At 40.0% G+C, this 16,607-nt stretch overlaps 1 protein-coding gene across 3 annotated transcripts in view; it reads right to left on the bottom strand.

Annotated features, from left to right (window-relative positions):
* Window positions 1–298: 298 nt before the first annotated feature.
* Window positions 299–16,607, bottom strand: part of ARFGEF3 (ARFGEF family member 3) — a 184,517-nt gene continuing 168,208 nt past the window's right edge. For all 3 annotated transcript variants that reach the window (XM_059083390.2, XM_067010901.1, XM_067010902.1), the window contains 3 exons: window positions 15,883–16,004; window positions 3,314–4,532; window positions 299–1,950 (listed from right to left, as the gene is read on the bottom strand). In XM_059083390.2, the coding sequence (XP_058939373.1) occupies window positions 1,759–1,950; window positions 3,314–4,532; window positions 15,883–16,004 (1,533 nt within the window). In that variant the 3' untranslated portion in view covers window positions 299–1,758. The remainder of the gene's footprint in view (window positions 1,951–3,313; window positions 4,533–15,882; window positions 16,005–16,607) is intronic.

Raw genomic sequence — 16,607 nt, 5'->3', positions numbered from 1 at the left:
GTTTCTAAACTTGCATTATTGTCTAATGAGCAAAAACTGAAGGGAAAGAGTGTTTTGTGGAACTGGAAAAACATCTTCTGAATTCTGTGGTGATCTCCGGATGGCACAGCGAGTGATAAGGTTCTTTCTTTTAGATTGCCTAAATAAATCGGGGAACCCTGTCTTCCTCTTAACCTTGTAGATAGTTACATATTCCTAAGGAAGACAAAGTTTACAAATACCAGCACTGAATAAAGCTGTCAGTTTTAAATAAGAGTTGATGTTTTAGGGATAATATTTTCTATTATGAGTAATTTTTAGGAGCTGGGAAAATTAAAACGTATGTCTTAGCAACTAACTCTTTAGAATGTGTGTGAGTGGGCTTGACTGAGGAGTTTCAATCACTATTATAATTTAAGAAGTATTAAATATACTGTAAATAATAAGATAAAGATTCCAAATTAATTTTCTAGTAATAATTAGGAAAATAAATATCTGCTTAAAATATGCCTGAATTAAAAGACCTCAAACAGAGGGCAAATCTACTTGCCAGAGAGGAGAAATATTTTAAACTGAAAAACTTCATTTCCTAAACTTCATCCTGTGTCCTTTTCTCCTGTAGTTTTATTTTCTTCTGAGACTAGAGTGTGTATGAACGACACCATAATTTCACACGATTGTTGTCTAATATTTTCAGATTTAAAAGGATTTCATCATCACTTCCTTTCCCATCCCTTCCAGCTGTCTCCCTAACCCCACACCTCTTGCTCCCTTCCCTGAGACGTCTGTTCATTGGACGGTGAATTCTTGAATTCCTTTCTTCCAAGGGTGTTGATATAAAATGAGTTGTTTGGTTTTCTTAAAGACAAAATGTTATACCTTATATTCAGATAATTGTGGAGCATAGAAATGTGTGTGCAACAAGGAACTAAGGCACCATTTTTTCTTTCCCTTTTCATTTTTGTGTTGGGAACAAAAGCAAAGACTATTGGGACAGTCAGGGTGGCCGGTCTTAAATCATTTGGCACTATCCGTATCAGCCAATACCACTGAGGACTATGTGTCAAAGGCTGCCGTGCCACAGACTTAAAATCCTGCCATGAAAGAATTTCCTTTCTTTAGAAGTAGGGAAGTGAAGGCACAATAGTACCTTACATGAGGAAGTTGGCAAATACCAACCAGAAAATCTTGACAACTTAGGAACAATTTTGAAATGTTCTGGAATATTTTACAGAGGAAGTAAGTCATCCCTTTCTTGATTATGACACCCAAGAATACATTTTTCCAACTGTTTTCTTCCCTGCCGAACTCATAATCAGAATATAAATCTTCCTCCAATTAATCATGTCTGGTACTTCCTCCAATTAATCGTGTCTGGTAATCATGTCTGTGTGTACATCAGCTTGACTTACCAGCAGATATTTCTTTAGCTATTTGTATTTTTTAAAATGATGGATCAATGTAATGCTTTCAAAGGAGTGGCCCTTGAAAGTGACTCATTTGGGGATAATATTGCAGGCAAAGCATTGGGAGATAAGATTCAGAAATGTGTCAAGGAAGGTAGAGTCTTCTGAAATTATGTGCAAATTTAGAGTTTCACTTGTGCCATCCAGATACAAACTTAGTATCCAGAATGGCCCCGATGCTGATTAGTTAGGGAGCAACTGGGTGTTCTCTGAGTCACTGGGGCTGGTGGTGGGGAAAATGCTATCAGCTGGATTGGCAGACATACTCTAAACCCTCCTAGTGTTATTTCCTTGGGAATGGAATGTGAGTCTTCTACACGATGATGTCATAGACACGGCCCACTCTGCCGAGCCATTCTCTCACGGCCTGGCGAACTCTGATGTCAGTCACGTGACAGGTCAGCTGGCTGATGCATGGGAACACTGCTGGCTGGAGCGCTGTGAAGGTCTGGTCTGGAAGGATCTGAATCTGATTGAGAACTGTTAGCACCATGTTGGTCCATGCCTAAGAGAAAGGAATTTAGAGCATCAGCAGTTTTCTCCAGCAGTTTCATTTGTACTCTTAAGTGTGGCTAATGTGCAAATGAGTTTTCTCAGGCTTTAGGCTTCAATAAATGTAGTCTTTACTAATTTAATGCACTTATAATAAAACATCAGTTTAAGTTCATATATATATATATATATATATATATATATATATATATAAAAGGACTAGCAGAGACTCATTTCACATTAGGAATACATTATTTCCAACTTTTACAAGATACAAAAATCTTACTCCTCAGATTTTTAAAAACTCTCTTGCCTTCTCATGATGAGATCTTTCATAGGCCATATGACATTTTTAATCAGCAGTCTCTCTAATGTCTAGAAAACTTGGAATAGGTCTTTTTGAAATCATAAGCAAATCTCCAAGACATGAAAAAGCAATTAAGTTTTGTTATTTGTCAAGAAGGTCATCTGTTAAAGAATAACTTTACATCTCAGTTTGACTGGATACTTTTACAAATACAGTCTAAGATGATTTATGATTTTTGTGTATTCTGAACTATGAAGTTTAGTTCTATGTTCAAGATACATCAGAGGAAAAAAGAATCTTGCAAGATTCATACTAATTCTAAATTTATGTTCATTCTAACAATACATTCCTGTATAGGTCCATAGAATCCTAGGACCCAAGAGTTCCTATCTTACTATGCCTGCAACAGGAATCTACAACTTAAAATAAACATCCAGATTACTTTTAAAGGGCTCTCCACGAGTTTAGATCCTTCTCTCTTTTCCCATCTCATCTTTTCTTAAATTGAATGAAACAGTGCCCCTCTTCTTTACTTCTCAAGCTCATTTTTGGGAGGTACCATAGAATTGCAAATATTAATTACATAAAGGAATAGGAACACTCTGAAAATGAGAATTTTTATGTGCTCAGGATGGGCTAGAAAAACAATTCATTGGAATAACCACATAATATGCACTTTGCCTTTTCCCTTTACATAATTCTTCATAACTACAGAATTGCTTCAGGGCTATCTTCAAATGATTAACTGGCATTGAGTCCTGGGTTTTAAGTCCATCCATTTTCTAAGCTTTGGCGTCATCTTATTTACACAGGTGGGTTCCTAATTCTCAGTAGTATCTGTTATAACCCATAAAAACAATTCCTGAAATTATATGAGAATACAATTTCAGTTTCACAAGGATATACTGATGGATCCTATGCCTTAGGGGCAGGCAGTCCCCTGACTTTGGAGGCTCATAACGTGTCTGAGTGCACCCTGAGGGGCACAGGTGCGTCACTGATACCCAGCTTCCCTCCTGCATGGTCGGCTGTGGACCCTTGCATCCTCCGGCGGGGGGCGGGTACCCACCTGGATCTGGGCTTCCGCGTCCCTTGCGGAGACACTCCGGGAGCTGCCGGTGGAGCCCGAGCGGGGCCTCTTCTCCTGGCGCAGCAGCTCGGGGCCCGCGCTGAAGGAGTGCCGCATCTGCCCCTGGTCCATCAGGTGCTGGGGCCGCTGGAGCAGCGGGGAGCCTTGGCCCCTGGGCCCCAGCGGCTCTCCCTTCTTCTCCACCTTGACCTCTTTGGGGAAGGCGGGCAGGTTATGCTGTTGTTTCCTCTTCTTGTACTCGGTCATCAGCTTTGAGATGGTCTTGTCGGCTGCCATGGTGTAGATTTTGTTGCCGGCGTTCTCCCACCACTCCTTCTTGCGGCTGGGGTCCTTCTTCTCCACCTTGGGGCTCGGGGGCAGCAGCAGCATTTCCCCGCTGGTGCCCCTCAGGCTCAGCGGCTCGCCCGCGTGATCCCGGGCCTGACTGCGGTCATCCTCGGAAGGCGTGTCTTTCCCCGAGAAGCCCCCAGTGGACGGGGTGGATGACTCCGACTGGAAGGAGGGGAGGATGAAGAAAGGGTCGCTCTTGAAGATGGGTGCCTCCTCCATACTGTTCTCCAGGTCCAAGTGCATCTGGATGTAGTTATTACACAGCTCCATGCACAGCTTGTGAAGCCTCTTGACCAGCCACGCCCAGTCCGCGTTGCTGACGGGCTGGACACTGAGTGAGGGCATCCGAGCTCTCCACTGCCTCTTCTCCTTGCCTCTAGGGGGGCTCACCTGGGCGGTCTCCTCAAAAATGTCTTCATCTTCTGATGAACACTGCTGGGAGGAATCTGTGCTCCTCTCATCGTCCTCAAAAAGGACCTTCTTCACTTGCTCAGCAGTGATGGTTTCCTGGTTGCTGAGAACAGCACAGACCAGTGCATGGAAATAAATGTTAAAACTCATGGCAGACTGGCGGTAGAGGTTGGCAGCGCCCCCGATGCCAGACACTTTCTTCAGCAGGCACTTCAACCCAGGGCTGGTGTCAAACTCTCTGGCAGTCCTGTAGGAGTCTAACAGCAGGTCAAAGATGACGGCCAAGTTCTGCATGGAGATGTATCTGAGGAAGCCAGCCAGCTTGGTTTCTGGCACTTGGATTTTCTCCTCCCCAGGAGAGGGGCCTTTGACAAACTCTTCTAACAAGATATCATATAAGTTCTGTAGTAACACTTGATGGGATAGTAAACTCACCACAATTTCCCTGAAGGAAACACTTCAAATGAAAAGAAAGGCATCGATTAGTAGCCAGTTGCCTTACATGAGTTACCTTAAAGCAATTCAGACCTTACACAAACAGAATGACTAGGCAAAATTACAAAGTAAGCTACTTGTATTTTAATGTCTTTCTTCAAAAAGGACAAATTTCTTGGGGCATTACAAGATGACAATTTTAATCATGATTAATGGAATTCCTGACACTTTAAAAATCTGGGAGCTATAGAATTAATATTATGATATTGAGTTAATGATTCTCAATAAGACTTAGGAAACAAATAGAACAATTTTATAAATTTTTTTTTTTTTTTTTTGGTATGCGGGCCTCTCACTGTTGTGGGCTCTCTCGCTGTGGAGCACAGGCTCCGGATGTGCAGGCTCAGTGACCATGGCTCACGGGCCTAGCCGCTCCGCGGCATGTGGGATCTTCCCGGACCAGGGCACGAACCCGTGTCTCCTGCATCTGCAGGCGGACTCTCAACCACTGTGCCACCAGGGAAGCCCCTATTTCATTCTTTTTAATGGCTGAGTAATATTCCATTGTATATATGTACCACATCTTCTTTATCCATTCATCTGTCAATGCACAGATGAATGTTTCCATGCCGTGGCTATTGTAAACAGCACTGCAATGAACAATGGGGTGCATGTATCCTTTCAAACCATTTTTCCCTGGATATATGCCCAGGAGTGGGATTGCTGGATCATAGCTCTATTTTCAGTTTCTTAAGGAACATCCATACTGTTCTCCATAGTGGCTGTACCAATTTACATTCCCACCAACAGTGTAGGAGGGTTCCCTTTTCTCCACACCCTCTCCAGCATTTATTGTTTGTAGACTTTTTGATAATGGCCATTCTGACAGGTGTGAGGTGATATCTCATTGTAGTCTTGATTTGCATTTCTCTAATAATTAGAGATCTTGAGCATCTTTTCATGTGCTTCCTGACAATCTGTATGTCTTCTTTGGAGAAATGTCTATTTAGGTGTTCTGCCCATTTTATGATTGGGTTGTTTATTTTTTTCAATATTGAGCCACATGAGCCATTTGTAAATTTTGGAAATTAATCCCTTGTTGGTCGCATTGTTTGCAAATATTTTCTCCCATTCTGTGGGTTGTCCTTTTGTTTATGGTTTCCTTTGCTGTGCAAAATCTTTTGAGTTTAATTAGGTCCCATTTGTTTATTTTTCATTTCATTTCCATTATTGTAGGAGACAGAATGAAAAAGATATTGCTGCAATTTATGTCAAAGAGTGTTCTGCCTATATCTTCCCCTAAGAGTTTTATAGTATCTGGTCTTAGATTTAGGTCTTTAATCCATTTTGAGTTTATTTTTGTGTATGGTGTTAAAGAATGTTCTAATTTCATTTTTTTACATGTAGCTGTCCAGTTTCCCCAGCACCATTTTTTGAAGAGATTCTTTTCTCAGTTACATAGTCTTGCCTCCTTTGTTGTAGATTAATTGACTATAGTTGTGTGGGTTTGTTTCTGGCTTTCTATCCTGTTCTGTTGATCTATATTTCTGTTTTTGTGCCAGTACCATACTGTTTTGATGACTGTAGCTTTGTAGTATAGTCTGAAGTCTGGGAGCCTGATTCCTCCAGCTCTGTTTATCTTTCTCAAAATTGCTTTGGGGCTTCCCTGGTGGTGCAGTGGTTAAGAATCTGCCTGCCAATGCAGGGGACACAGGTTGGAGCCCTGGTCTGGGAAGATCCCACATGCTGTGGAGCAACTAAACCCGTGCACCAAAACTACTAAGGCTGCACTCTAGAGCCCACGAGCCACAACTACTGAAGCCCACATGCCTAGAGCCCGTGCTCTGCAACAAGAGAAGCCACCGCACTGAGAAGCCTGCCCACCACAACGAAAAGTAGTCCCCGCTCTCAGCAACTTGAGAAAACCCACATGCGGCAGCGAACACCCAATGCAGCCAAAAATTAAATAAATGAATAAATAAATAATTTTTTTAAAAAGGATTGCTTTGGCTATTCGGGGTCTGTTGTGTGTCTATACAGATTTAAAATGTTTTTGTTCTAGTCCTATGAAAAGTGCCATTGGTAATCTGATAGGGATTGCACTGAATCTGTAGATTGCCTTGGGTAGTATAGTCATTTTGACACTATTGAGTCTTCCAATCCAAGAACATGGTATAGCTTTCCATCTGTTTATGTCATCTTCAATTTCTTTCATCAGTGTCATAGTTTTCAGAGTATAGGTCCTTTGCCTTCTTAGGTAGGTTTATTCCTAGGTATTTTATTCTTTTTGATGGTAAGTGGGATTGTTTCTTTAATTTTGCTTTCTGACCGTTTGTTGTTAGTGTACAGAAATGCAACAGATTTCTCTGTATTTATTTTGTATCCTGCAACTTTACCAATTTCATTGATGAGCTCTAGTAGTTTTCTGGTATCATCTTTAGGATTTTCTATGTATAGTATCATGTTATCTGCAATCAGTGGCAGTTTTACTTCTTTTTTCCAATTTGGATTCCCTTTATTTCTTTTTCTTGTGATTGCTGTGGCTAGGACTTCCAAAATTATGTTGAATAAAAGTGATTCCTTGTCCTGATCTTACAGGAAATGCTTTCAGTTTTTCACTGTTGGCTCTGATTTTAGCTGTAGGTTCGTCATATATGGCCTTTATTATGTTGAGGTATGTTCCCTCTATGCCCACTGTCTGGAGATTTTAAAAATCATAAATGGGTATTGAATTTTGTCAAAAGCTTTTTCTGCATCTATTGAGGTGATCATATCGTTTTTATTCTTCAATTTGTTGATGGAGTGTATCACACTGATTGATTTGCGGATATTGAAAAAACCTTTTATCCCTGGGATAAATCCCACTTTATCATGGTGGATGATCCTTTTAATGTATTGTTGGATTTGGTGTGCTAGTATTTTGTGGAGGATTTTTGCACCTATGTTCATCAGTGATATTGGCCTTTAATTTTCTTTCTTTTTTTTTTTTTTGTTGTATCTTTGTCTGGTTTTCGTATCAGGGTGATGGTGGCCTCATAGAATGAGTTTGGGAGTGTTCCTTCCTCTGCAATTTTTTGGAAGAGTTTGAGAACGATGGGTGTTAGCTCTTCTCTAACTGTTTGGTAGAATTCACCTGTGAAGCCATCTGGCCCTGGTATTTTGTTGGGAGTATTTTAATCACAGTTTTAATATCAGTACTTGTGATTGGTCTTTTCATATTTTCTATTTCTTCCTGGTTCAGCCTTGGGAGATTGTACCTTTATAAGAATTTGTCCATTTCTTCCAGGTTGTCCATTTTATTGGCAAATAGTTGCTTATAATAGTCTCTTATGGTCCTTTGTATTTCTGTGGTATCTGTTGTAACTTCTCCTTTTTCATTTCTAATTTTATTGACTTGAGCTCTCTTCCCTCTCTTTCTTGATGAGTCTGGCTAAAGGTTTATCAAATTTTTTTATCTTCTCAAAGAACCAGCTTTTAGTTACATTGATCTTTTTATTGTTTCCTTTGTCTGTATCTCATTTATTTCTGCTCTGATGTTTATGATGTCTTTCCTTCTACTAACTTTGGGGATTTTTGTTCTTGTTTCTCTAGTTCCTTTAGGTGTAAGGTTAGGTTGTTTATTTGAGATTTTTCTTGTTGCCTGATGTAAGATTGTATTGTTATAAACTTCCCTGTTAGAACTTGTTTTGCTGAGTCCCATAGGTTTTAGATGATCATGTTTTCATTTTCATTCGTCTCTAGGTCTTTTTTGATTTCCTCTTTGATTTCTTCAGTGATCCATTCGTTGTTTAGTAGCATATTGTTTAGCCTCTATGTGTTTGTGTTTTTTAACAGTTTTTTTCTTGTTGTTGATTTCTAATCGCATAGCATTGTGGTCGGAAAAGATGCTTGATATGATTTCAATTTTCTTAAATTTACCAAGACTCGCTTTGTGGCTCAGCATGTGATCAGTCCTGGAGAATGTTCCATGTGCACTTGAAAAGAATGTGTATTCTGCTGCTTTTGGATGGAATGCTCTATAAATATCAGTTAAATCCTTGTGGTTCAATGTGTCATTTAAAGCCTGTGTTCCCTTATTTATATTCTGTCTGGATGATCTGCCCATTGATGTAAGTGGGATGTTAAAGTCCCCCACTATTATTATGTTACTGTTGTTTTCTCTTTAATGGCTGTTAGGAGCACCTCAATATATAAGGCAGATACTAGGTTGGGTGCATATATATTTGCCATTGTTATATCTTCTTGGATTGATTCCTTGATCATTATGTAGTGTCCTTCTTTGTTTCTTGTAACAATCTTTAAAGTCTATTTTGTCTTATATAAATATTGCTACTCCAGCTTTCTTTTGATTTCCATTTGCATGGAATACATTTTGCCATTCACTCACTTTCAGTCTCTATGTGTTCCTAGGTCTGAAGTGGGTCTCCTGTAGACGGCATATATACATGTGTTGGTTTTGTATCCATTCAGCCAGTCTGTGTCTTTTGGTTGGAGCATTTAATCCGTTTACATTTAAAGTAATTATTGATATGTATATTCTTATTGCCATTTTAATTGTTTTGAATTTGTTTTTGTAGGTGCTTTTTCTTCCCTTCCTCTTTTGTTCTCTTCTCTTGTGATTTGATGACTAACTTTAGTATTGTGTTTGGATTACTTTTTCTTTTTTGTGTGTGTATCTACTGTAGATTTTCGGTTTGCAGTTACCATGAGGTTTTTGATATAGAAGTCTATATAAAAGCAAGATTGTTTTAAGTTGCCATTCTTTTAATTTCAAATGCATTTCCAATATCCTGCATTTGTGATCTCCTCTTCTCACAATTGCTGGTTTTCATATCATATTTGTGTGCAGATTATTTCCTATTTTTACTGTATGTTTGCCTTTACCAGTGAACTTTTCCATTCATAATTTTCGTGTTTCTAGTTGTGGCTTTTTCTTTTCTGCTTAGAGAAGTTCCTTTAGCATTTGTCGCAAAGCTGGTCTGGTGGTGCTGATTTCTCTTAGCTTTTGCTTGTCTGTAAAGCCTTTGATTTCTCTGCCAAATCTGAATGAGAGTCTTGCTGGGTAGAATATTCTTGGTTGTAGGTTTTTCCCTTCCATCACTTTAAATATATAATCCTACTCCCTTCTGGCCTGCAGAGTTTCTGCTGAGAAATCAGCTAATAACCTTATGGGAATTCCCTTATAGGTTGTTTCTTTTCCCTTGTTTCTTTTAATATTTTTTCTTTAATTTTTGTCAGTTTCATTACTATGTGTCTCAGTGTGTTCCTCCTTGGGTTTATCCTGCCTGGGACTCTGAACTTTCTGGACTTGGGTGACTGTTTCTTTTCCCATGTTAGGGAAGTTTTTAGCTTATCTCTTCAAATATTTTCTTAGGTCCTTTCTCTTCTCCTTCTGGGGCCCCTATAATGTGAATGTTGATGCATTTAATGTTGACCCAGAGGTCTCTTAGGCTGTCCTCCTTTCTTTTCATTCTTTTTTCTTTATTCTGTTCTACAGCAGTGATTTCCATCATTCTATATTCCAGCTCACTTATCTGTTCTTCTGCCTCAGTTATTCTATTGATTCCTTCTAGGGTATTTTTCATTTCATCTATTATATTGTTTGTTTGTTCTTTAGTTCTTCTAGGTCTTTGTTTCTTGTATCTACTCGATCTGTGCCTCTATTCTTTTTTCAAGATCTTGGATCATCTTTACTATCATTACTCTGAATTCTTTTTTAGGTAGATTGACTAGCTCCACTTCGCTTAGTTGTTCTTCTGGGGCTTTATCTTGTTCTTTCATCTGGGACATATTCCTCTGCCATATCATTTTGTCTGACTTTCCGTAATTGCAGTTTCTATTCCACTGGCTGCAGGGTTGTAGTCCTTCTTGCTTCTGCTGTCTGCCCCCTGGTGGATGAGGCTAAGAGACCTGTGCAGGCTTCCTGGTGGGAGGGACTGGTACCTGTCCACTGGTGGGTGGAGCTGGATCTTTTCCCTCTGGTGGGCAGGGCCATGTCAGGGGGTGTGTTCATCGGGCAGCTATTTATTCAGGAAGACTTTAAGCAGCCTGCCTGCTGATGGGTGGGGTTGTGTTCCTTCCCTGTTGGTTGTTTGGCCTGAGGCATCCCAGCACTGGAGCCTTACAGGCTGTTGGGTGGGGCTAGGTTTTGGTGAGAAAATGGCAGCCTCCAAGAGCGCTCATGCCAATGAATATTCACCAGAACTGCTGCCACCAGTGTCCTTGTCCCTGCAGTGAACCACAGCCACCCCCCCACCCCCAACTCTGCAGGAGACCCTACGATACTAGCAGGTAAGTTGGGCCAGTGTTTTATGAGGTCTCTGCTTTTTTCCCTGGGTACTGTGCACGAGACCCTGTGTGCGACCTCCAAGAGTGGAGTTTCTGTCTCCCCCAGTCCTGTGGAATTCCTGTGATCAAACCCCACTGGCCTTCAAAGCCAGATTCTCTGGGGGCTCCTCCTCCTGTTGCCAGACCCCCAGGCTGGGGAGCCTGATGTGGGCCTCAGACCTATCACTCTTGTGCGAGAACTTCTGTGGTATAACTGTTTTTCAGTTTGTAGGTTGCCCACCCGGTGTATATGGGATTTGATTTTATCACTATTGTGCCCCTCCTACTGTCTCATTGTGGCTTCTTCTTTGTCTTTGGATGTAGGGTGTCTTTTTTGGTAGGTTCCAGCATTTATTTCTCAGTGGTTGTTCAGCAGTTAGTTGTGATTTTGGTTTTTCCATAAGAAGGGGTGAGCTCATGTCCTCCTACTCCACCATCTTCAAACCCAAAGCTTTCAGAATCTTATTGAAGTTGGTTTATAGGCACCTAACCAGTTTTCCAGGATTAAAAATGTTAATGCTTTAGGTACATATGTATAAAAGCTTTAGTGCTTCCAGTGTGTGAGATAGAGAAGGTCTAAACACTGAAAAGTTTAACTTTAGAGGTATTATGGGGCTAATATTTTCAAAGAAAGAAATTAAAGAAATTGCTAATTTAATTTGCAGCCTTCTAAAACAAACCTAGGAGCGAAAACAGCATTCACTCAGCACAGGCTAATTCCTTTCTGCATCCTTTTCTGCCAGCACAGACGTGGGACTTGTTTGTGGGCCTTGGATGCACAGTTGGGGGAGGTGGGAGAGGGTGAATGCTCCCTAGACATCTGGCCAGATCTCCTGGTTGAGAAAGCAGGTGCAACCCGCCAGTCATGACAACTTCCTAATCAGGGCACAGCCCCGATAAGGCAACATTAGAAGTGAATACTCACATTTTGGTGATTCAGCCCCTTTTGTTTGGCTGGATTCCTGTACTAAGAAAACATTCTCAATTCCAATTTCAACATTTTAATCCACCAATGTGGTTTTGGGTTCATGGTTTCCCATTCTTTTCACTGCTCTTAGAATTTCATGAAAATAGCTTATGCCATGATGTTGCAAACTAATTCCCATAACTGGATAATGACAAAATTACAACTCATTCATACTACTGATTTCAAAAGTTCAACTGTTACATTAATACTTAAAAAATTTTTTTTATTGGAGTATAGTTGATTTACAATGTCATGTTAGTTTCAGGTGTACAGCAAAGTGCATCAGTGACTATATCTCATACATATTACATATATACTTATCTCCTTTTAAGATTCTTTTCCCATATAGGTCATTACAGAGTATTGAGTTCCCTGTGCTATCTTATTAGTTACCTATTTTATATATAGTAGTGTGTATATGTCAATCCCAATCTCCCTCTACCCCCTCCCTTTCCCCCTGGTAACCATTAGTTTGTTTACTACATCTGTGACTCTATTTCTGTTTTGTAAATAAGTTCATTTGTACCATTTTTTAAGACCATGAATTTAAAAATTACTTTTGTAACTATCAGGAAAAATATTTTAACTAGCAAAAAAAGAACAAAAATCCTCCCATACATTTTTTAAAGGTTGACCTTGACCTTTGTGTAGTGGTCTCTCAAAGAAAACATCGTACTTTCAGCAAAAATGGAATATGTACAAAGATCTGTCACTCACAAACAGCAACCCCTTCTAACATATCACTTAAGCAACTATTTTGTGGTAAAATATATATAACCTGATGTTACCATTTTAACCATTTTTAAAAGTTCAGTAGCATTAAGTACATGCACAATGTTGTGTAACCATCACCACTATCTATTTCTAGAACTTTTTCATCATCACAAACAGAAACTCTGAACCTGTTAAATGGTAACTCCCCAACCCCTCCCAATTCCCCCACCATAGAAGTTACTTGAGGTATTAGGAGACTTGAATATGCACTCTTTTGAAGAAGCAGGCTGTGAAAGCCACCAATTTGGTCTAGTGTTTCATGTCCACAACTACAGGACCCTAATTAAGAAGGGAAATCCTGTCACTTATCACTGGGCTGGCCTCCCCACTATACCATAAATCTTCAAGGGACAGGGCAGTGCCTTTCTCATCTTCTTGTCCCAGGGCAAATGTATGCAGAGAGAAGCATTCAAAACAAACCAAAATAACCAAAACCAGATTAGTAATGAGTGCAGGTGCCTGGAAGAAATGGTCTCCTTGAGCAGTGGCTCTGACACTTCAACCCCATCCTACTGGCAGCCTGGACTCCTGAAGTAGGAAGCACAACCTTCAGAAGTCATCTGTTGATGGACACTTAGGTTGCTTCCATGTTCTGGCTACTGTAAATAGAGCTGCAATGAACATTGTGGTACATGACTCTTTTTAAATTATGGTTTTCTCTGGGTATATGCCCAGGAGTGGGACTGCTGGGTCGTATGGTAGTTCTATTTTTAATTTTTTAAGGAACCTCCATATTGTTCTCCATAGTGGCTGTATCAATTTACATTCCCATGAACAGTGCAAGAGGGTTCCCTTTTCTCCACACCCTCTCCAGCATTTATTGTTTCTAGATTTTTTTGATGATGGCCATTCTGACTGGTGTGAGATGATAGTTCATTGTAGTTCTGATTTGCATTTCTCTCTCTAATGATTAATGATGTTGAGCATTCTTTCATGTGTTTGTTGGCAGTCTGTATATCCTCTTTGGAGAAATGTCTATTTAGGTCTTCTGCCCATTTTTGGATTGGGTTGTCTGTCTTTTTGATATTGAGCTGCTTGTAAATTTTGGATATTAATCCTTTGTCAGTTGCTTCATTTGCAAATATTTTCTCCCATTCTGAGGGTTGCCTTTTGGTCTTGTTTATGGTGTCCTTTGCTGTGCAGAAGCTTTTAAGTTTCATTAGGATATGGGGAGGGAGAAGGGTAAGCTGTGACAAAGAGAGAGAGTGGCATGGACATATATATACACTACCAAACGTAAAATAGCTAGCTAGTGGGAAGCAGCCACATAGCACAGGGAGATCAGCTTTGTGACCACATAGAGGGGTGGGATAGGGAGGGTGGGAGGGAGGGAGACACAAGAGGGAAGAGATATGGGGACATATGTATATGTATAACTGATTCACTTTGTTATAAAGCAGAAACTAACACACCATTGTAAAGCAATTATACTCCAGTAAAGATGTTAAAACAAACAAACAAACCCAGATTTCTCTTTACTTAAATGTTGCAATCTGGTTTTAGTTCCAGTCTTTTTTCCCCCACGGGTGATTTTAATGTGGACCTCTGAGGACACACCTGACCAGAAGATGCACAAACTTTTCTTACGTCTAACTCATCTTCTCCTCCCTTCTATGCTAAGAATTGCCCCTGTGAATGAGTCAAATCCAACAACGCAAAACACTTAAAGAATTTTAGAGGATGTTTTAAGGCATAGTGGCTTCTACTAAAGAATTTGTGCTTTTCCTGTTTTACTGAATTTCATTGAGGGGGTAATTGTCTATTAAAAGTACTAAGTAAACTGAGGAACCATGGTGATAAATTTTTAAATCTTAACCTTTTAAAACCGTTAAACCAGTAACATAGGAATATTAGGTGATCCTATTTTTCCTGTGTTTTATTTATAATGTGAATTCAGCTTAGTATTCCTCTCCCCCCTTTTCTCCTTTTACTTCAAAAATTGTTTTAGTAGGAATCATTGGCTGAAGGGACTAGAAATATATAAAATAAAGGAAAACAGGTAAGAAAAGAACTGAAATTTGAAAGTAGATCAACACTTAAAGCTGTGGAAAGGAGTGCACAATCGTTGGTATGCAGAATAGATAAAAATGCCCAACACTTTGGAGTGATCGGCAGTGGAGGGAAGCAGGGCACAGAATTGGGAGGAATTCGTGGGATATTGGTAAAGTTCTACTTCTGAGGTGCAGCGGCAGGTTCATAGTTATTTCACTTTTTATTCATGCTTGATAACCTTTGATCCTTCCACATAGTCTTCTGTATGTACCACACACACTTGACTAAAAATAATTAGTACCTGGAAATGTCACCCAAACAGGTATATTAATCAAACTGCTATGCTACCTGGTAACTTTTGGAAAAATCACACTCTCTCCCTAACATGGAAATGGTAAAGGACACAGGCATTGTGCTCAGCTAGACCTGGTTTTGATTCCAGCTCCCTTGCTTCACAGTCTCCCAAGTGGAAGTGGATTGCCTACTCCCTGTACTTCATCTATTGCACTCAAATACTTATCATCATTTTTATTAGTGTGTCAGGAGTTTTAAAATGGGAACTTTCAGTCACTGGCTTCATCTTAAACTCTAGGAACAATGTTTTTTGGGCAGGATGATAGTATTTAAAAAGAGCAAGTTTCCTGTGGCATGCACTGAGCTTTCTGTATCCTAACAGCTGTACTGCTCATGAGAAGGTAATGATGTATTTCTCACTGAAACAATATGAATCAGGCCTCATATTTTTCTAAAAAGGATTATGATATGTATGATGCTATAGATACAGTGAGTTGTGTCCCCCCACCCAAATTCATACATGGAAGTCCTAATCCACAGTATCACAGAATGTATACTTGGAAAAAGGGCCTTTAAAGAAATAATTGGTTTAATGAGGGCATTAGGACGGGCCTTAATCCAATATGACTGGTGTCCTCCTAAGAGGAGGAAATTTGCACAAAGACATAAAAAAAGGAAAGACCACGCAAAGACACAGGGAACGGACATTCACCTAGAAGCCAAGGAGGGAGGCCTCAGAAGAAACCAACATGGCTGACACCCTGATCTGGGACTTCTAGGCTCCGGAACTGTGAGAAATTAAATTCCTGTTGTTTAAGCCACCCCATCTGTGTACTTTGTCATGGCAGCCCTAGCAAACGAACACATGTGAAATGTGGGAAATTTGGTTAAAATGCTAACAAGTTTTTGCTAAGTGACTCCACAACTGTTTTCAGTATTCTTGGCTGAAGCTTGAATTACAATGAGTAAGAGCTGGGAATAAATGAACTTTCCTATTTATAAGCACTTGGCTGCTTACCTTTTCTTGGTGTGTCCATTTGGCTTCTCATCAGGAGGCAGTTCAATAATGAGCTGACAGGACTGAGCATGATCAAAGTTGTTTGGAGTCTTTGGGGAGCTCTGGGTGTCCAACATAAACACCTGCACACGTATACAAAGGTACAGGTCAGAGTGCCACCATCCTCGACCTGCCTCCGCCAGGGATCAGCTGGATGGCCTTCGGCAAGTGGCTCACTCTTTCTACTCATTTTTTCACCTTTAAAATGACGTTGGTAATGATTTCCTACCGGTATGTTTGTTGAGAGAATTAAATGAATTAATATGTGTGTATTGACATATGCAAAGCATTAGAACAGAAGAGTAAATACTCAATAAAAGTTAGCTGCTGGCACGAATAGTAATAACACTACTGCTTCTGCCACGTGACAGGTCATTACACTCCAAATAGCAAGGACTGACATTTAATGTTAGTTAAGAGTACATAAAAAGGGGCTACGTTTGTAAGAGGCCTTCTCTGCTTTAGACGTCTGTTTGGTACATATTCTAAACCATGCAGGAACAGGAAACTAATTGGGACTTCTCCTGTCAGGGCTGCTGCTGTGGCCATGCTGCTCTATTAACAGACAATGGGAGAAGTGACTTAGAAAACAGTAGCCACTTCTCGGATTCTGATCCAAATGATTTCATTTGACATTATTTAATATGCCTTCACTACTTCTCTTTGGAAACCTGAGTATTCTTAAG

The sequence above is a fragment of the Kogia breviceps genome, chromosome 13 (genome assembly GCF_026419965.1).
Source record: "Kogia breviceps isolate mKogBre1 chromosome 13, mKogBre1 haplotype 1, whole genome shotgun sequence".
Lineage (NCBI taxonomy): Eukaryota > Metazoa > Chordata > Mammalia > Artiodactyla > Physeteridae > Kogia > Kogia breviceps.
Note: the sequence above shows the minus strand (reverse complement) of the source record. Positions and strands in the feature narration are given on the sequence as shown.